The 21,441-nt window shown below is 46.1% G+C and overlaps 1 protein-coding gene across 7 annotated transcripts in view; it reads left to right on the top strand.

Moving 5' to 3' along the window:
* Positions 1–21,441, top strand: part of LOC123996920 (arf-GAP with coiled-coil, ANK repeat and PH domain-containing protein 2-like) — a 72,900-nt gene that overhangs the window by 21,396 nt on the left and 30,063 nt on the right. For 5 of the 7 annotated variants that reach the window (XM_046300776.1, XM_046300770.1, XM_046300762.1 and 2 more), the window contains exons 2-10: positions 964–1,021; positions 3,344–3,463; positions 6,801–6,854; positions 7,989–8,047; positions 9,330–9,513; positions 15,282–15,326; positions 15,439–15,534; positions 18,842–18,916; positions 19,968–19,979. In XM_046300776.1, coding sequence (XP_046156732.1) covers positions 964–1,021; positions 3,344–3,463; positions 6,801–6,854; positions 7,989–8,047; positions 9,330–9,513; positions 15,282–15,326; positions 15,439–15,534; positions 18,842–18,916; positions 19,968–19,979 — 703 coding nt within the window. The remainder of the gene's footprint in view (positions 1–963; positions 1,022–3,343; positions 3,464–6,800; positions 6,855–7,988; positions 8,048–9,329; positions 9,514–15,281; positions 15,327–15,438; positions 15,535–18,841; positions 18,917–19,967; positions 19,980–21,441) is intronic. The other 2 variants (XM_046300783.1, XM_046300812.1) reach the window with 1 other exon arrangement.

Here is a 21,441-nt window from a genome sequence, read left to right as displayed (position 1 = left end):
TATGTCACTTTCTCTGGTCGTAGGAGTAACATGATTTTGTGCATGAGGCAGAATTAATGTGGTGCGACTTGAGTTTTTCCATCAGCTGGAAGACTGTGTTCCTTTTGTGTCGGCAGAGGAACTAGAGAGCGGAGTGAGTTTTGAGAGGTGGACCCTTAGTCTGCTGCTCTCTCCCTCCGCTGAGACTGACCATCAGATGCAGGCTCACTCAGCCCAGAGCCATAAAAATAAAAAATATTTATAAATGTATGCTCACTGAGCTGTGCCTCACATGTAATACAACTGATCTATTATCAGTGCTGTGAAGAACAACAAAGCATTGGCAGGGCAATTCAAGCAAAACCAATATGCGGTGCTGTTTTGCCCCTACTGCCCCCACCTGCACAAACCTCATTACTACAGAACTGTTTTTAATTGGTTAATGTTGCATAGTCTTTAAAAAAAAATATATATATATATATATTTTTTTGTCATGGGAAAAAAACATGGCTGTCATTTTGACTCCGTGATCTCGATTCAAAAAGGTTGGTGACCTCTGTTCTAAAGTGACTTCTTGAAATTGTTATTCCAGTTTCCTCTTCCTCTCCAGTGGCTTGCTGCTGCTCCAAGGGTGTTGTTCCTGGGAAGACCAAAATGTGCTTTGCCACGTTTTAGTTGGAACAAAGTGCCAGATTTAGGCCCATGGCATTACCCAATGTGTCATCTCTCAATCTGGCCCCTCGTGGGGTGTGTTCCCTTTTCCCTCCGCTTTTTGCTTCCTTTCTGCGTCAACCTACACACAGCACCAACATCACGTGGATTTCATTTCAGTTGAATGACTCACCTTCCAGTGCAAAGCAGAGTATCCAACCGTCCATTTTCCCTTGTATCCTTTAAAATAAATTGTTGACTGTTATCAGTTGAAATGAAGCCCCCCCCCATACTACAAGTAGAGTAACTGTAATGCTGTTTTTCTCCTCACAGGGCCACTATAGAGGAGGTGGAAGGGGATGTTGGAGAGTTGGAGTCCAAACTCGACAAGGTGAGTCCATATAGTCCAGATTTGGGCTTGGATGAACACAGTGATGGAACTCCTGCTGTTTGTGTAGATGAACCACTCCCTCGTCATAGTAACCCTGTGTCCCGGTCCCCTTTAACTGGCCTGAGATCAGTACGAGTTGACCTGGAGTGATCTGGTGTCCCGGTCCCCTTTAACTGGCCTGAGATCGGTACAAGTTGACCTGGAGTGACCCAGTGTCCCGGTCCCTTTTTTATAACTGGTCTGAGATCAGTATGAGTTGACCTGGAGTGAGGGAACTAGAGTCTCAATCTGAAAAGATGGGTACATAAGGAGTGTGATGAAATCCCACTTGTAGTTCTATAAAGACCCTGCAGCCAGTCACTGGAGCATTTTGCTTTAATAAACAAAATGTTTTGTTGGTGGAAGAGGTGGGATTTTACTTATTGCTTGCAAGTTTACTCACTATTCCTATATCTCCAGTGATTGCGGACTGCATTGTTATTGGTGTCTCCCCCACCTCTCATACCATACCCTGGGGTCACTTCCCTGTTGCTCTGCAGCGGAAGGATCTGCTCCAGGAGTCGTGGTGTGACTGCAGGGTGAGGGATGGAGGGGTGTGCCTGGAAGAGGAAGCTAAAGTTCAGGCTTTTCTTAGAAACTAGGCCTTGCCATTGAGAAAGAGGGCTACCCACACAACCAAGTTGAATCTTAAAGCAACAGGTTTCATTGGGACAATATTAATTCCCCTTGGATGTAAAGAATATAAACTACAGATAATAACATTGAATGACCAGTCATACAATCAAGGAAATCAGTGGCTATTATTATTATTATTTATTTACATTTTTTATTCAAGATTGAATCTGCTGCAGGACAAACATTGAAGTATCTAGGAGGTAGCAGTCAATGATGGCACGAATGCCCTGACTACACCGCCCACGTCGCAAAATAAATGTAGGAATCTATGTTATTCAATTATTGCATCCACACTGCTCGCGTGCGTCAACGAGCGTCTGCGTTGCCAAGGGCTAAAATAGAAGTCATTTCTATTTCTGACGCAGATCGCGCTGCAAGTCCAGCCTCTCTCATCTCCTCATTGGTTTCTAGAATCAGGTACCCACGTGCCATCTCCTCATTGGTTATACACACGTGGGTGATTGAAAGACTAACTTTGTTGCCGGTCGTCGTATGTGAAATACTATGAAGGTTTAGATGCCAATCACCATATAAGTTCTTAGATGAAAAAGCCTGGAAGGAGGAGAGATGACTGGAACAATTTGTTTGACCGTTTTATGTGTGGATTAATTGTCGGAGAATAGGACCTTGTGCATTTCAGGTAAAATAACAACTCAATGTTTATATCCCAGGACAAATTAGTAAGCAACAGCAAGCTATCTAAATAGGACAAATTAGCTAGCAAGTGCAAGCTAGCTAGCGAAATTGCCATACATGTTTAATGCTTTTCGACCTGTCCCCAAATTAATGTCATTGGTTCAGAGTTTGTTTTGATATTTTAACCTGCGTGTCGTGATCGCGTTTGGTGTGGGGGGCAAAATAAATGTATGCATGATGGCGCACGCAGCCAGTTTGGGTTCCGTGTTACACGGAAGTGCGCAGCTTTCTTGGGAGGGAAATGCAACCTCAGTGACCAGTTTTTTTTCCCTAGCTCACAAAGGGGCTTAGGTCGTGGCCGTGGTCGGCCCGTTGGTGTGTGAATTTGAGAACATTTTAGAGGCCCCCCATCGTTGGCGGTGTATAGACATTTTAGCAATTTTCTTGCGACTCTACAAATGAATCCATGGAGCTGACCTTTTTTTGTGGCTTTAAAGCGAATTTCCTTTATTCTACACATTTTGTCATGCTGCTGAGAGAATGTTGCCGTTTTTAAGGGATCCTTCGGTATTTTTAACAATGAGGCCCTTGGTCTACTTCCCCCAGAGTCTCAGATGAAGTCGTGGATACCATTTCTCTGTCAAGTATGAAGGAAATTGGAGGTCGTTTTGTGAGCCAAAGCTAATGCAATTCTATGCATTTTGCCATGGCTAACGCTGTGTTCTTCTGCTCAAACATAACAATATACTGCTAAATATTATTAGTAGTATTTTAAAAAAAATCTTCCTGACTGTCTATCTTTTATTTTGGTGATCGATAGTTCTCAAGGATTATATAAAATAAAAAGTATATTTCTGGTGGATTTAAATTATCATCCTTTCTCCAAGTTGTTTATTTATCAAACTTCCAGTTTTTGAACATGGAAAAGTGTCCCAAAGTGGAAAGCAAGCACTATTTCATCCATTACTCACTTCTGTCATCCCTTTCTCTCTCTCGTTCTCTCACCTCTAGCTGGTGAAGCTATGCATCGGGATGATCGACGCCGGCAAGGCTTACAACACGGCAAACAAACAGTTTGTCAATGGAATCCGCGAGCTCGCTGCGAGCTCCACCAAAGATGAAGTCATTGAGGTAAAAGACCTATGTTAACTTAGCTTGAGATTCTCAAGTCCAAACTGTCTGTTCATACCGTTAGACAACCGCCAGTTCCCTCGACTCTCTTTACTGGGACTCCTCTGTTATCTTCTCAGACATTTCTGCATTGAGGGTTCTGCATTTCTGTTCCTTTTTTCGTGTCACTTTCCTTTACAGCTTCTCCCCTGGGTCTGAAGTTCAGCCATAGTGCATTTTTCTGAAAGAATGCCCTGGCTGAAGAATTCTCCCTGAAAGCACAATTGTTGCTTAAGGTTCCAATGACCTAAAGCAGCATAGCTCTACACTCGTGGACTTCCTCTTACCCATACCTCAGTCACCCTCGGGAGGTTCTACTAGTCTGGAATTCAGTGTTTATACCCCGTCGTTCATAAGTGTGTTGTGGGTCAGGGCTTGACTAAATGTCCACTGGTGCCACTTCATTTTACAGTTTGTGGCACCGGCCCATGATTTGGTCACACCAGGAAAGAAATCTGAAACGTCGCTCAATAGAAAAAGCAAGTAATTTCTTATTAAGCCATTCACAGTGCTTTATTAAGACACCTAATAGACTACTGGGATGGTAGTCAAGAAATCATTTGAATCCAACGCATCCATACAGGCACGGTAAATTCCATGTCCTAAATAAAACGATGCGGTTATAGCCACTCGTAATGGCCGATGCGGGTTTTGCACACTCCATATCTCATAAAGCCATATCAAAAAATCTTGGTTGTACAATAGTTGCTAATAGAAAACTGATACCTACAGAAAGCTGAGAACCTCTTCTCTTTTTAAGCGTGTTTCTCCTGCAATTGGATTTTGAAATGTTAGTCTACAATCAGGACAAACACTTTATTCTCCCAGTGTGTCGGGGGGAGAGGGAGTAAGTGGCTTGCTCAGCACAGCAGTAGGTCCAGCGAAACTGGCACAGCTGCAGGGCGGGACTTTAATGACAGGATAAATGTGAGGATAATGCACATTTATGGTTTGACCAAATCCTGTTTTTAGCCTCCTAAAGGAAAAAAAAGTGACCTTTGGCGTGAAGTGACCATGTAGAAAGGGCAGCCAAGTCAAAGGGTCGCAAAATGCAACTAAATGGTCGCAGCCTGGAGCCGTGTGTGTGTGAGACTATTTCATACAATAGGACTATTATCCATGGATAATACATTTGTCTTATACAGAGGTTTTCACACAGCACTGTTCTGTCCCGTGTATCTGGACCTAACGTCGTCGTTCTGTCCCGTGTATCCGGACCTAACGTCGTCGTTCTATCCCGTGTATCCGGACCTAACGTCGTCGTTCTGTCCCGTGTATCCGGACCTAACGTCGTCGTTCTGTCCCGTGTATCTGGACCTAACGTTGTCGTTCTGTCCCGTGTATCCGGACCTAACGTCGTCGTTCTGTCCCGTGTATCCGGACCTAACGTCGTCGTTCTGTCCCGTGTATCTGGACCTAACGTTGTCGTTCTGTCCCGTGTATCCGGACCTAACGTCGTCGTTCTGTCCTGTGTATCCGGACCTAACGTCGTCGTTCTGTCCCGTGTATCTGGACCTAACGTTGTCGTTCTGTCCCGTGTATCCGGACCTAACGTCGTCGTTCTGTCCCGTGTATCCGGACCTAACGTCGTCGTTCTGTCCCGTGTATCTAGACCTAACGTCGCAATACAGATTGATTTAGATTTTGTAAATATTTAACGTTATTTGTCTCATGTGCCGAATACAACAAGTGTAGCAGGTAGCCAAGTGGTTAGAGGGTTGGACATGTAACCAAAATGGTTGCTTGATCGAATCCCTGAGCTGACAAGGTAAAAATCTGTCCTTTTGCCCCTGAACAAGGCAGTTAACCCACTGTTCCCTGATAGGTCGTCCATGTAAATAAGAATTTGTTCTTAACTGACTTGCCTAGTTAAATAAATAAAAACTGTGAAATGCTTACTTACAAGCCCTTAACCAACAGTGCAGTTTAAGAAAGAGTTTATTTACCAAATAAACTAAAGTAAAAAAGAATAATTCACACAATAAAACAATGAGGCTATATACTGGTGGTACCGGTACCGAGTCAATGTGCGGGGGTACAGGTTAGTAATGAGGCTATATACTGGTGGTACCGGTACCGAGTCAATGTGCGGGGGTACAGGTTAGTAATGAGGCAATATACTGGTGGTACCGGTACCGAGTCAATGTGCGGGGGTACAGGTTAGTAATGAGGCTATATACTGGTGGTACCGGTACCGAGTCAATGTGCGGGGGTACAGGTTAGTAACGAGGCTATATACTGGTGGTACCGGTACCGAGTCAATGTGCGGGGGTACAGGTTAGTCGAGGTAATTTGTACATGTAGGTAGGGGTGAAGTGACTATGCATAATTAATAAACAGTGAGTAGAATTATTCATTTGATTTAACTGTTCAGCAGTTTGGGGGGTAGAAGCTGTTAAGGAGCCTTTTGGTCCTAGACATGGAGCTCCGGTACTGCTTGCCGTGCGGTAACAGGAAGAACAGTCTATGACTTGGGTGACTGCAGACCTAGTGGGTGACTGCAGACCTAGTATCTAACGTGCAGACCTAGTATCTAACGTGCAGACCTAGTATCTAACGTGCAGACCTAGTATCTAACGTGCAGACCTAGTATCTAACGTGCAGACCTAGTATCTAACGTGCAGACCTAGTAGCTAACGTGCAGACCTAGTAACTAACGTGCAGACCTAAACTAACGTGCAGACCTAGTATCTAACGTGCAGACCTAGTATCTAACGTGCAGACCTAGTATCTAACGTGCAGACCTAGTATCTAACGTGCAGACCTAGTATCTAACGTGCAGACCTAGTATCTAACGTGCAGACCTAGTATCTAACGTGCAGACCTAGTATCTAACCTGCAGACCTAGTATCTAACGTGCAGACCTAGTATCTAACGTGCAGACCTAGTATCTAACGTGCAGACCTAGTATCTAACGTGCAGACCTAGTATCTAACGTGCAGACCTAGTATCTAACGTGCAGACCTAGTAGTGCAGACCTAGTATCTAACGTGCAGACCTAGTATCTAACGTGCAGACCTAGTATCTAACGTGCAGACCTAGTATCTAACGTGCAGACCTAGTATCTAACGTGCAGACCTAGTATCTAACGTGCAGACCTAGTATCTAACGTGCAGACCTAGTAGCTAACGTGCAGACCTAGTAGCTAACGTGCAGACCTAGTAGCTAACGTGCAGACCTAGTAGCTAACGTGCAGACCTAGTAGCTAACGTGCAGACCTAGTAGCTAACGTGCAGACCTAGTAGCTAACGTGCAGACCTAGTATCTTTGTGTTACTCTTATTTTTTTTCTCCCACAGTCCAGTCTCACAACGTTTGCTGAAAGTCTGCAGGAGATGATCAACTATCACACGGTATGACATTTGATTTTAAAACAGAACGTGGTTGTGATATACAGTTGGCTTGTGTGTCTAACCCAAAGACCATCAATGTTAAGTGCCAGTGGGTGGTTTTTGACAGGAATGGGACCTTAAAATAGTCGGGCTTTCGTCTCGCTGAAAAGCAGAACTGCAAAACCAAAAACATCTCATGTTCCAAACACAGCCTTTAACCGCATGTAACAGGGAACAAATGTCCTGCCTGCTTAAATGCCTCCCTAGTCTCTTCTTTCAAGTGTGGTAGGACACATGTTAATGTCCTACCCTCTCTACCATTCCCCCTAAACCCTATAGTGCACCAGAGCAGGTTTTAGATGGTGACTTAACACTGGAGAGACCTCCCAGGTCCTGTCTTAGTGTCCTACTGCCTAAACCCTAGGATCTGAGACCATGACTCGACACTGGAGAGACCTCCCAGGTCCTGTTTTAGTGTCCTACTGCCTAAACCCTAGGGTCTGAGACCATGACTCGACACTGGAGACTGCAGTGAGATCAGCTGAATGATTTGTTCCAAGTTTGCTACTCCAGTGTTAACCCCGAGCACATGATCCTTAAAGCACAGAGCCAAAAGTCTGTTTTGTCACCAGAGCACGGCCCCCCCCTCCTGTCCCAACCACACTGGTCGTATTGTCTGGTCCTGCATCAGCAGGTTCAACACCGTGAGGCCTTCAGCTTTGGTGTGTCTGAGGCTAATTTAGCTAACTGTCTGTTTTTGGAAGGAAGCTCTATGAGTCGGTGGTCTCTGACTAACTAGCTGCGTCACAGCATGTTATTATTGAACTGATTGGGTTTTGAAACCTTATAGGCTGGTGTGAATTAAAATAAGTCTGAAGGGGGACAGTCTGAACAATGCTGATTTTTATTTTGTCACATTTACATTTACATTTAAGTCATTTAGCAGACGCTCTTATCCAGAGCGACTTACGCTCCTCTATAAAGTAGAGGTAGACACCCTGGTGCGATGGAGTGCTGACTTGCAGAACACACACCATTTGCGTGTAAATAAATGAGTTTCACACACTCCAGCTCGTCATAATTAAATGTGAAAAGGTTGCGGCTGTTACTCGGTTGGACAGGTACTTAATCAGTCATTTGTTTCTCTGCTTATAGATTTTGTTTGACCAGGCCCAGCGATCGATTAAGACACAGCTTCTAACATTTGTCAAAGAGTAAGTATGTCAACACATCACTGTTAAGTGTTCTTCTTGTACACAATAACAATGGACATTAAGTTATGAACAGTATCTCTGTATTAAACATATAAATGGTTTCTGATAGATCATGATCTTGGTCAAAAATAACTAAGGAAGTAAATGACATGGTCGAGCCGTGTAAAAAATAAAAAAAATAATAAATTCACACCGCACAACTGCTCAAAAGGAGGAAGCCCTCGCACACAAGCATCACATGCTTATGAATGAAGAGATTAGGGACAGCACATCGATACAATGGAGGATGGGATTAGACTCAGTCCAGGATGCAATGTGTAATACTAGGTTATTTGTTCAGAATATTAGCTTCTTGTCATTTTCCCAGAGAATTTGCGTAAGAGTTTAAGCCTGCCTTTGCCCACACCACATACAGGCAAAACTCCTACATCAGGTTTTTTTTTTTTTTTAAGAAACACTCAAAACTATCTAACCAAACAATTACTCACTCCTCCTAAACAGTCCAAGGTGACTTTTATTTTACTCAGACTCGAGCAGTACAAGCCAAAAAACAAGATTTTGAGTACAAACCAAAAAACAACATTTTGAGTTGAGGTAGTAACCTTTTCCTCTGTTTAGAGTAACTAGTGTCCTCATATCTGTACCAATTCATTTTAAATGTACAATGTCACACTGCACACACTAGCTAATGATTCAGGGTGCATGTGAGGCTAATAGCCGAATAGTCATTAATTGCTTTGTTAAGTACATAACTCGAGCATGTGACTTCACTCTGAAGGCGGTAGACTCATTTGGACTCACAAGAAGGGAGATGTATGTTTATGGACGTTACTTTCCTTTAAAATACTATAGACATAGAAGATAGACTTTTTCCTCTAATGATTAGCTAGACTGCTTGTTAATACATTTTTCAATGTAGCACATTTTCTTATTTTCGCCTGAGTGGCATCAATTGGTCCTTTCTTCTTGGTTACTGGTAATTTGGGCTATTACAGCCACTAGTTCTGGTTATTTTTTTAAACAATGTGAAAAAAAATGAACCATGTGAAACCAGAGAAAATCTCATTGCCTTCTCCATTCAACTTGTACAACCAAAACATGGCTGCAAAGAATGTCTCAAAAATAAAATAAACAATTGAATGCCAATGAATGAATGAAAGAAAGTAATGCCTATATTCCTGGATGAAGTACAATTTGACTAAATTGACAAACATTTAGAGGAGGTGAGGCTTTCCTCAGTGTCATACCTATTTCTGACCTGTGTTTTAACTCGCGCCCTTAGGGACCTGCGGAAGTTCAAAGAGGCTAAGAAGCAGTTTGACAAGGTGAGTGAGGAGAAGGAGGCGGCGTTGAACAAGAACGCCCAGGCGCCTCGCAACAAGCAGCACGAGGTGGAGGAGGCCACCAACATCCTGACGGCTACGCGCAAGTGCTTCCGCCACATCGTCCTTGACTACGTCCTCCAGGTACAGACCCAGGATCAGTTTACCTTTATAAATTCTTAACTTAACCTTCGGAGGTAAGTAAACATGCTTAGAATGACCTTTTTTTAATATCTGTTTTTCAACTTCATCCTACTATGAAGTAGCAAAGACATGTTTTTCACCAAGCCCTGTCCTGGAGCGCAAACCCCCAGTGTGCCAGGTTTAGTTTCAGGCCAACACCTGCAAATAGCAGATAATTGGCTGAATCCGTGTCACGTTTGTATTCAAGGGCAAAACTTAGCTTTGCACTGGAAAACAAAAAATTGGTGTTTCATATTGGACTAGTTCAGTCCCTCAGTTTCAGTCAGTTTTCTTCTGTTTGTTGTGAAATTAATACGATTCAGGTGTGACCGTGTTAGGCTGGAAAAATAGAGACTCACAGTGGAGGTGTCATAATAACCATTGGACTGTTAGGTTAAGAGGCCCATCGGACATATTCTTTGGCCACTATACCTATTTTGCCAATTGGCCTGGTTTACCACACGGAGCCCTGCTGATCCATCTGCCGACGTAACAACACGAGGGGGCTACAACAGATTTTGTTCCGTTGCGACGTCCCTCAAAGGCCCTTCTGCTAGCTTGCTAACCCCTGCTCGCTAGCTGCCTGAAGCCACTCACTGGACTCCTATGATCACTCGGCTACGAATGCCTCTCCCTAACGTCAAAATGCCTTGTCCATTGCTGTTTTGGTTAGTAATTATTCCCTTATTTCACTGTAGAGCCTCTAGCCCTGCTCAATACGCCTTCATTAACACTTTAGTTCCACCTCCCACACATGCGGTGACATCAGCTGGTTTAAATGATAGTCTCTAGAAATATCTCATCTTCACTCTATGTACAGGTTTACCCCCACTGTATTCACATCCTACCATCCCATTTTGTGTACATTATGCCTTGAATCTATTCTACCTTGCCCAGAAATCTGCTCCTTTTACTCTCTGTTCTGAAAGTACTAGACGACCAGTTCTTTTAGTCTTTAGCCGTACACTTATCCTACTCCTCCTCTGTTCCTCTGGTGGTGTGGAGGTTAATCCAGGCCCTGCTGTGCCTAGCTCCACTCCTATTCCCCAGGCACTCTCATTTGTTGACTTTTGTAACCGTAAAAGCCTTGGTTTTATGCATGTTAACATTAGAAGCCTCATCCCTAAATTAGTTTTATTCACTGCCATAGCACACTCTGCCAACCTGGATGTCCTAGCTGTGTCTGAATCCTGGCTTAGGAAGACCACCAAAAATCCTGAAATTTCCATCCCTAACTATAACATTTTCTGACAAGATGGAACTGCCAAAGGGGGCGGAGTTGCAATCTACTGCAGGAATAGCCTGCAGAGTTCTCTTACTATCCAGGTCTGTGCCCAAACAATGAGCTTCTACTTTTAAAAATCCACCTCTCCAGAAACAAGTCTCTCACCGTTGCCACTTGCTATAGACCACCTTCTGCCCCCAGCTGTGCCCTGGATGCCATATGCGAATTGATTGCCCCCCCCCCATCTATCTACAGAGCTCGTGCTGTTAGGTGACCTAAACTGGGACATCCTTAACACCTCGGCCATCCTACAATCTAAGCTAGATGCCCTCAATCTCACACAAATTATCAATGACCCCACCAGGTACAACCCCAAATCCGTAAACACGGGCACCCTCATAGATATCATCCTAACCAACCTGCACTCCAAATACAACTCTGCTGTCTTCAACCAGGATCTCAGCGATCACTGCCTCATTGCCTGCGTCTGCGGTCAAGCGACCACCCCTCATCACTGTCAAACGCTCCCTAAAACACTTCAGCGAGCAGGGCTTTCTAATCGACTTGGCCTGGGTATCCTGGAAGGATGTTGACCTCATTCCGTCAGTAGAGGATGCCTGGTTATTCTTTAAAAGTGCTTCCTCACCATTTTAAGTAAGCATGCCCCATTAAAAAACAATTAAACCAGGAACAGATATAGCTTTTGGTTCACTCCAGACCTAACTGCCCTTGACCAGCACAAAAACATCCTGTGGGGTACTGCATCGAATAGCCCCTGCGATTTGTAACTTTTCAGGGAAGTTAGGAACCAATATACACAGGCAGTTAGGAAAGCTAAGGCTAGCTTTTTCAAACAGAAATTTGCATCCTGTAGCACAAACTCCAAAAGTTTTGGGACACTGTAAAGTCCATGGAGAATAAGAGCACCTTTTCCCAGCTTCCCACACCTACCACCACAACCACAACAACAACAACCACCACAGAAAGTCCATCAACCACAACTACCCCAACAACAAGAACAACAACAGAAAGTCAAAATAACCTAGATATGGCAGCTATTATTCTACTATAGCAAGAGTCTGCTTGGTTGGTTGCGGTCTCTCGTAATATAATAATATAATAATAATATATGCCATTTAGCAGACGCTTTTATCCAAAGCGACTTACAGTCATGTGTGCATACATTCTACGTATGGGTGGTCTCGGGGATCGAACCCACTACCCTGGCGTTACAAGCGCCATGCTCTACCAACTGAGCTACAGAAGGACCGTCTCTCGCTCTCTCCTCCATGTTCCTGTGTCACTTGCTCACTTGGAGTAGCCTACACACACAGCACGGACCCTGCTAGAACGTCACCTCTCTCTCCCTCCTCTCACAGTAGCCTACACACACAGCACGGACCCTGCTAGAGCGTCCCCTCTCTCTACCTCCTCTCACAGTAGTCTACACACACAGTACGGCCCCTGCTAGAACGTCAACTTTCTCTCCCTCCTCTCACAGTAGCCTACACACACAGCACGGCCCCTGCTAGAACGTCAACTTTCTCTCCCTCCTCTCACAGTAGCCTACAAACACAGCACAGCCCCTGCTAGAACGTCAACTTTCTCTCCCTCCTCTCACAGTAGCCTACACACACAGCACGGCCCCTGCTAGAGCGACCCCTCTCTCTACCTCCTCTCACAGTAGCCTACACACACAGCACGACCCCTGCTAGAGCGCCCCCTCTCTCTCCCTCCTCTCACAGTAGCCTACACACACAGCACGGCCCCAAGTCCAACTTTTTGGTACCGCGAAGGCCTCTACTCTGTAGCATGAAAGTAAAGGCCAAAGTGTCCATGCAATGCAGACCCTGATAAGAATCCTCACACTCAGGCACATTCAGCCTATAGGTCCAACAGGGTGCTGTCCACTCACTGGACCTTTGTCTTTCTGTCGTCCCATAGATGGTCATAGTGTTTAGGGCTGTCACATTTAGTCTGAAGACCCAGACTTGTCAAGGCCACATGGCTTTTACAGTACACAAGGTATATTTCCCTGACCTTTCACAATGGAGAGAACAGTCGTATATCACCGGAATACATTTACATGAATACAGCCGCGCTGCTCCTGGGCGGCTGCTCCTGGGCGGCTGCTCCTGGGCGGCTGCTCCTGGGCGGCTGCTCCTGGGCGGCTGCTCCTGGGCGGCTGCAGTGATGATTCATGGACAATGTCGGCTGATAAGGGGACCAGCAGCCATAATTGGACTGCTTTTGGATAGGGCCCATAGGACTCTGGTCAAAAGTAGGGTATGCCATAAGACTCTGGGCTATAGGGTGCCATAAGACTCTGGGCTATAGTAGTGCACTATATAGGGAATAGGGTGCCATAAGACTCTGGGCTATAGTAGTGCACTATATAGGGAATAGGGTGCCATAAGACTCTGGGCTATAGTAGTGCACTATATAGGGAATAGGGTGCCATAAGACTCTGGGCTAAGACTAGTAGTAGGGCACTATATAGGGAATAGGGTGCCATAAGACTCTGGGCTATAGTAGGGCACTATATAGGGAATAGGGTGCCATAAGACTCTGGGCTATAGTAGGGCACTATATAGGGAATAGGGTGCCATAAGACTCTGGGCTATAGTAGGGCACTATATAGGGAATAGGGTGCCATAAGACTCTGGGTAGGGCACTATAGGGAATAGGGTGCCATAAGACTCTGGGCTATAGTAGGGAATAGGGAATAGGGTGCCATAAGACTCTGGGCTATAGTAGGCACTATAGGGAATAGGGTGCCATAAGACTCTGGGCTATAGTAGGGCACTATATAGGGAATAGGGTGCCATAAGACTCTGGGCTATAGTAGGGCACTATATAGGGAATAGGGTGCCATAAGACTCTGGGCTATAGTAGGGCACTATATAGGGAATAGGGTGCCATAAGACTCTGGGCTATAGTAGGGCACTATATAGGGAATAGGGTGCCATAAGACTCTGGGCTATAGTAGGGCACTATATAGGGAATAGGGTGCCATAAGACTCTGGGCTATAGTAGTGCACTATATAGGGAATAGGGTGCCATAAGACTCTGGGCTATAGTAGTGCACTATATAGGGAATAGGGTGCCATAAGACTCTGGGCTATAGTAGTGCACTATATAGGGAATAGGGTGCCATAAGACTCTGGGCTATAGTAGGGCACTATATAGGGAATAGGGTGCCATAAGACTCTGGGCTATAGTAGGGCACTATATAGGCAATAGGGTGCCATAAGACTCTGGGCTATAGTAGGGCACTATATAGGGAATAGGGTGCCATAAGACTCTGGGCTATAGTAGGGCACTATATAGGGAATAGGGTGCCATAAGACTCTGGGCTATAGTAGTGCGCTATATAGGGAATAGGGTGCCATAAGACTCTGGGCTATAGTAGTGCACTATATAGGGAATAGGGTGCCATAAGACTCTGGGCTATAGTAGGGCACTATATAGGGAATATGGTGCCGTTTGTGACGAAGATGGTGTTGCTGTGAATGGGGAAGTGGACTGTTTTCTAGTGCATACGTTTCACAATGAGGGCATTTTTCTGTTTTCAAGGGCTGATTGATAAATTATCTGTCTCTCTCGTCCCTAAATGGGGTAGTGTGGTATTTAGCTTTTCTGCTATTAAGCGCCGATAACCTATCGCCCATGCCTTGAAATCACAGCTGGTAAAAACAATCTAAGTTGTACATATTTGAATGTGTTCTGTAGGAGTGAGTTGTTCGTGTCAACGACCCCCTTTTAACAGCTGTATTGGAATATTAAGACCTTTTCCAGTTGACTCTGTGCTTTACGTTGCTCAATATCCTCTCAACTGCCCAGTGGGTAAACAACCAGCGCCCTAGAACCTTCCGCGGGTCTGTAATCCTTCAGCAGATATCAAGGAGATATGAAAGATGGTAGAGGCAACATGGTGATAGCCCTCCAACTCTCCCGTCCTTTGTCGCTTGCGTCCCCCGATCAAATATCTACACGCACTACATCATGAATTTGTCCTCGTTGGCCCAGATTAAGAAAAGCCCCCGTTTCTTTTATAGCTTCTAGGTCATAGCAGTTTGAAATGAACCTGATTTGAGTGGCAGACTGCAACAGGCTTGTGTGAGTGTGTGTGTGACGTTAATTAACTCTGTCTAAAGGGTAAACCCGATAGGTCATAGCAGTTTGTGTACAGTGCAGCTGGGCATATGAGATCACAGGACACATCCTGACTGCAGCATCTCTCTGCTAGAGGGAGGAGGGGCTCCCTCTGATGTCAAAGAGAGGGATAGCCATCTATTCAATCCAGAGTGGCAGAATTCTTGCCAATTATATGCAAGTCGTGATGCCTGTTTTAATGGGGACCAATTAATTTGAAATACATTTAAAGTTGACTGGTTGGAACTAGGAAGTGTTTTTGATTCCATAATTTCACTAGTACAGTGATCTCTCTAGCTTCCTCATAGACATAATCTAACCCTGAACTTTCCTCCCCCCCCACACACAGATCAATGTACTACAGTCCAAGAGAAGATCGGAAATTCTCAAATCGGTAAATATTGTTTTCCAGAGGACTTCCTCATATAAACCTAAGTACCAGTATGTTGATCCTACATCTCCTGCCTCATATCCGATATCTCTGATTGGTCCGTTTCTCTCCGCAGATGCTGTCCTTCATGTACGCCCACCTGACCTTCTTCCATCAGGGTTACGACCTTTTCAGTGAACTGCAACCGCTGATGAAACAACTGGGGGGACAGGTAGGCCTTTACCTTGTTGTCTCCCATTGTACTGTAGCTACAGCTGGCCATAGCCCTGGGCCTCTCATGCCTTATAGCAGTGTTTTATCAAACCTCTCCTCAGGAGAGGTTTCACAGCCCTGAACTATCTCACCTGATTCACCTAGTCGGTCTTTATGATTAGTCGACATGTTGAATCAGGTGTGCTTGATCTGGATTATATTAAATACATGTAACGTCAGGGCGCCCCCCGAGGAGAGGTTTGAGAACCTCTGTCATGGGCAGGGTGCCCCCCGAGGAGAGGTTTGAGAGAGGTTTGAGAACCTCTGTCATGGGCAGGGCGCCCCCCGAGGAGAGGTTTGAGAACCTCGGTCATGGGCAGGGCGCCCCCCGAGGAGAGGTTTGAGAACCTCGGTCATGGGCAGGGCGCCCCCCGAGGAGAGGTTTGAGAACCTCTGTCATGGGCAGGGCGCCCCCCGAGGAGAGGTTTGAGAACCTCGGTCATGGGCAGGGCGCCCCCCGAGGAGAGGTTTGAGAACCTCGGTCATGGGCAGGGCGCCCCCCGAGGAGAGGTTTGAGAACCTCGGTCATGGGCAGGGCGCCCCCCGAGGAGAGGTTTGAGAACCTCGGTCATGGGCAGGGCGCCCCCCGAGGAGAGGTTTGAGAACCTCGGTCATGGGCAGGGCGCCCTGCCCCCCGAGGAGAGGTTTGAGAACCTCGGTCATGGGCCCCCGAGGAGAGCCCGGTCATGGGCCCCCCGAGGAGAGGTTTGAGAACCTCGGTCATGGGCAGGGCGCCCTGCCCCCGAGGAGAGGTTTGAGAACCTCGGTCATGGGCAGGTCGCCCTGCCCCCCGAGGAGAGGTTTGAGAACCTCGGTCATGGGCAGGTCGCCCTGCCCCCCGAGGAGAGGTTTGAGAACCTCGGTCATGGGCAGGGCGCCCTGCCCCCCGAGGAGAGGTTTGAGAACCTCGGTCATGGCATTGCTCTCGGTACAGAATGGTGTAGCCATGATGGAAGTTAACGCTTGGCCTCCCTGCTTCGGAGTTGAGCTTCTGTCTATAAACAGTTCTCTGTTCTGGGTTCACAAATGTGCCCTAGTTGTGGCACTAGGCAGGGTCTTTGGCCAGAAATAATGCACTTTCGTGTGTGTGTTTTGCCGTGGTCACTGGTCAGATAAACCAGCAATTTCTTCCTTGCCAGGGGAGGTTTAAACGGAAAATGTGACCGAGCTCTTCCTGCTGCTGTTTCTCCTGCTGCTGTTCCTCCTGCTGCGATGATTATTATCTTGGTAGAGCAGAGTGGAAATGAGGAAGCTGGATGAGGAATGGTTATTTGTGGTTCATTGGAACTCTAAGCCTAAGTAATATGTTTCCTCTGTCATCGGGTAGTGTTTTCCTCTCTGTGAGATGAGTTATCCTAGCTGCTGATTTTAGATTCACAAGAGGAGACTAGAATTACACTGATGTAGGAAACAAGCTCTGGTGTCATCCAGTGACCTAATTAAACAGTCAATAAGTTACTCAATCTGAAGTTGTTTTAATGTAGTGGAAGTGGCGCTAACCACGAAGGAGAGAATAAATCTCCCCACGATCCAATTTCACACATGATAACGCATCAATGGTGGCATCCATTTTGTTCAAGGAGGAGAGCTCATCTCTTAGAGGAGCAGCTGTTTATCCACGGTACATCGACATGTCTATGGGCTAGATTGAAAAGGAGAAAGCAGACTATCCTCTAGCTACATCAAAGGGCTGTTCAAGATAGTTTAGTAGCCTAGTTTGGGGTCTCTGGTTGCTAGTTTTCAGTTTCCCCTACAGACAGACTTGATCTCCAAAATACTTGCTAATCTAAAGTGTCTTCCTCGTCTCACATCCTTCATCTGCACTGTTCTGAAAACACTAGATCCCCTATACCCGACTGGTGGGGTCAGTACGGGCCACAGGTCTTGACTACAAAATCACACACCAGAAAATCTATATTTATTATAATTTTTTGGGGATGGAACTGTCAGGCTTCGACTCCTGGCATCATAAAAACACACGTCATGGAAAATGTGTTGAATTGCAGGAAATGAGCTTTAAAGTAGCATTTTCTCTCCGTCAACAAGAGGGGCGTGAACAGTTTGTGGTTGCGAGGTGGGGGATTTGTTACTATGCTGATTTAAATGACAATATACATATGAACCTTTGCCACCTAGGACATTTGTGTGCCCACCGGACCTTCTCAGACAGTACTTCAGTACCCTAGCACTTCTCAGACAGTACTTCAGTACCCTAGCACTTCTCAGACAGTACTTCGGCACCCTAGCACTTCTCAGACACTTCTTCTCAGACAGTACTTCGGTACCCTAGCACTTCTCAGACAGTACTTCGGCACCCTAGCACTTCTCAGACAGTAGCACCCTTTCTCAGACAGTACTTCGGCACTTCTCAGACAGTACTTCGCACCTAGCACTTCTCAGACAGTACTTCGCACTTCTCAGACAGTACACCCTAGCACTTCTCAGACAGTACTTCGGCACCCTAGCACTTCTCAGACACCCTAGCACTTCTCAGACAGTACTTCGGCACCCTAGCACTTCTCAGACAGTACTTCGGCACCCTAGCACTTCTCAGACAGTACTTCGGCACCCTAGCACTTCTCAGACAGTACTTCGGTACCCTAGCACTTCTCAGACAGTACTTCGGCACCCTAGCACTTCTCAGACAGTACTTCGGCACCCTAGCACTTCTCAGACAGTACTTCGGCACCCTAGCACTTCTCAGACAGTACTTCGGCACCCTAGCACTTCTCAGACAGTACTTCGGCACCCTAGCACTTCTCAGACAGTACTTCGGCACCCTAGCATTAAAGTAATATTGCAGAAGCCTACTGGGGATTGTGGGGAACAGCGCTGGACCGTGTTTATTAGGCACCAGATGTAAGAACGGGAGGGACTTCCTGGACTTGTCCAATCAGATAGTCATATGATTATTGCCCAATGAACAACCCTGTTGAGGTGAAGGAAGCCTCTTTAAGACTACTGGTATGGGCACGAGGTATTTGTAGGCTTAAGGTGAGCAAAACCATGCAACCTACTTTTAATTTGACCTTTTATTTAACTAGGCAAGTCAGTTAAGAACAAATTTATTATTTTCAATGACGGCCTAGGAACAATGGGTTAACTGCCTTGTTCAGGGGCAGAACGACAGATTTGTACCTTGTCAGCTCGGGGATTTGAACTTGCAACCTTCCGGTTACTAGTCCAACGCTCGAACCACTAGGCTATGCTGCAGCCCCACATTTACTCACACACTTAATGGTTTCTCACACTCTGCTGTGTTTCAGCTGGACCTGCTGGTGGTGGATGCAGCCAAAGAGAAGAGGGACATGGAGCAGAAACACTCCACCATTCAACAGAAGGTACAACGTCCCCGTCCCCGTCCCCGTCCCCGTCCCTAGCCTTGGACAGCTCTATGAGCCTCTAGAGTGGTGATCTGGGAGAGGAGGTCTCTCAGCGATTTTAAAAAGCCTTTCTTATTATATTCCTACCCTTTTCTATTAGGACCAGCCCTGAAACTCTGCTGCGATTTTCAAAAATACTTACTACTCACTTAACAACGGATACCATCACAGCCCTCTAATGCCACCGTGTTGGGTGGTAGATGTCATCTAGGCCTAAGTCACCAACTAAATCCACAGAAAAATTCCCATTTAAAATGTGTGCATGCGAAAGAAACCTTTGTCTCAATGGAACTCCCCGTAAGAGGTCAAATAAATCAAATTCCTTTTGTATTGGTAGTCTTGTCCCAAGTGTCTTGGACTTACATTTAACTAACTGAAACCTGTTTTTGTACATTTGGTGAGTTTTAAGTGCGTCTGTGTGTTTCTGCCTGGCCTCGTCATAGTAGTCTGCGTCTTCAAGGAAATGTCTTTCTTGCTCCCTTTTTTAGTGTGTGTGTGTGTGTGTGTGTGTGTGTGTGTGTGTGTGTGTGTGTGTGTGTGTGTGTGTGTGTGTGTGTGTGTGTGTGTGTGTGTGTGTGTGTGTGTGTGTGTGTGTGTGTGTGTGTGTGTGTGTGTGTGTGTGTGTGTGTGTGTGCGCACGTGGTGAGCAGCAGCTGGCTCTCCAGCCTAAGCACCATTTCCAGCCAGGACCTCTCTCATAGGTGGCCCGTGCCAACTTCTGCTCGTCCTTGAGATCATTGCTTCCCAGCGCCCTCACTCTCCAACCCCCCCCTCCCATTCAGTGGAATGCTATTTTTATATTGTCTCGCTCCCTCCATCTCCCTCAGCCTCGGTACTTCATTCCCTCTTTCCCTCTCTCGCTGCCTCTTTCATACACTCCCTCTTTCCCTCTCTCTCTGCCTTTCTCCTAACTCCTTCTCGTCCTTCCCCTCCCGCTCTTTCTGCCAGTATGTATAAGCAGTTCTAATCTCTCCTCTTTCTTCCTCCTCCACTCTCTACTCGTTCCCAGGCTGCTCTGCAGGTAAGCCTTTTCCCCTGCCCATTTTTGTCTCTGTCCTGTTTCTGTGCTGTCTCCTGTTCTTTCTGCATGTTGACTGCCCCTGACAGGGATTTAGTAGACTGCTAGAGCAAAACCTACCCAGTCATTCATGTAGACAGACTAGGGTAGTCACCATGATGTATTATTGACAAATGCCTGACGTGCTCTGTGTCGTGTGTATCCGTTGAAGTCCATGCATGCCGACTGTGGTAAATGCCAATCATTCATTCACCTTGTGTATTGTTGATACAGCATATTATTTAACTCTCTGGTCATTAAGTCTTGCTGCAAAAGGAATGGAAGAGAGATTTTGTTAGGTTGATAAATCTCCAACAATAAGCTAAATGCTATAGGTGCTATAGCTATTGACATTCACCTTGCCTAGACTCATGTGCATTTAATTTTCATGAGTGTGTTTTAGTACGTCTTTATATCTATCTACCTGTGTGAATTACTAATTGCCAGAGGGCACCATCGTGTCACAAAGAACCTCATTGGACGAAGGGGGCTTGAAGTTTGTTCATGCTGCAGAAAAACATGTCTGTTCACAGGCGTACAGTGTGTGAGAGGGAGGAGTCGGCTCCATGGCTCTCAAACAGAAGCCGTATAAATGTTTCATGCCGGAGCTACTCTGCATGGAGTTGTGTTGGTTATTCTAACCCCATAGCACCAGCCAGCATCGACTTACACACACTCACATCCCATCGACCTACACACACACACACACACTCACATCCCATCGACCTACACACACACACACACTCACATCCCATCGACCTACACACACACACACTCACATCCCATCGACCTACACACACACTCTCTCACATCACATCGACTTACACACACACTCACATCCCATCGACTTACACACACACACTCACATCCCATCGACTTACACACACACACTCACATCCCATCGACCTACACACACACACTCACATCCCATCGACCTACACACACACTCACTCACATCCCATCGACCTACACACTGTCACATCCCATCAACCTACACACACACATCCCATTGACCCTCGCAAGCCGATGGGGCCTTAGCGGAAGGGGGAGGGGCCAAGCTCAGCCAGTAGCGGTGACAAGTGTTGATGACGGACACACAGAGGGAAGGGAGGGAGGTTTTGTTGTGGGAGAGGCAGCTAACCTGCGACTGTGACGGGGCTGTCACTAGAGATGCTGCGATGGGATAGGTGAAGGTAGATGACGCTAGCTAACCATCGTCACGGTGATTGGGACACACACACATACACACACATACACACACACACACACACACACACACACAAAACACTCTAATCTGTCACAGACATGGAGATGGAGATTTTCAGCAGGTTCCACTATGTGTGGTATCTGGTGAGAGCGCTGGAGGAATAGGGCAAAACGTGTGTTTTTCTTTTCAGCTTGACATGGCTCTGTGCTATGGGAATTC

The sequence above is a fragment of the Oncorhynchus gorbuscha genome, linkage group LG02, assembly GCF_021184085.1.
Source record: "Oncorhynchus gorbuscha isolate QuinsamMale2020 ecotype Even-year linkage group LG02, OgorEven_v1.0, whole genome shotgun sequence".
NCBI lineage: Eukaryota > Metazoa > Chordata > Actinopteri > Salmoniformes > Salmonidae > Oncorhynchus > Oncorhynchus gorbuscha.
This window is presented reverse-complemented; position numbering and strand designations above follow the sequence as displayed.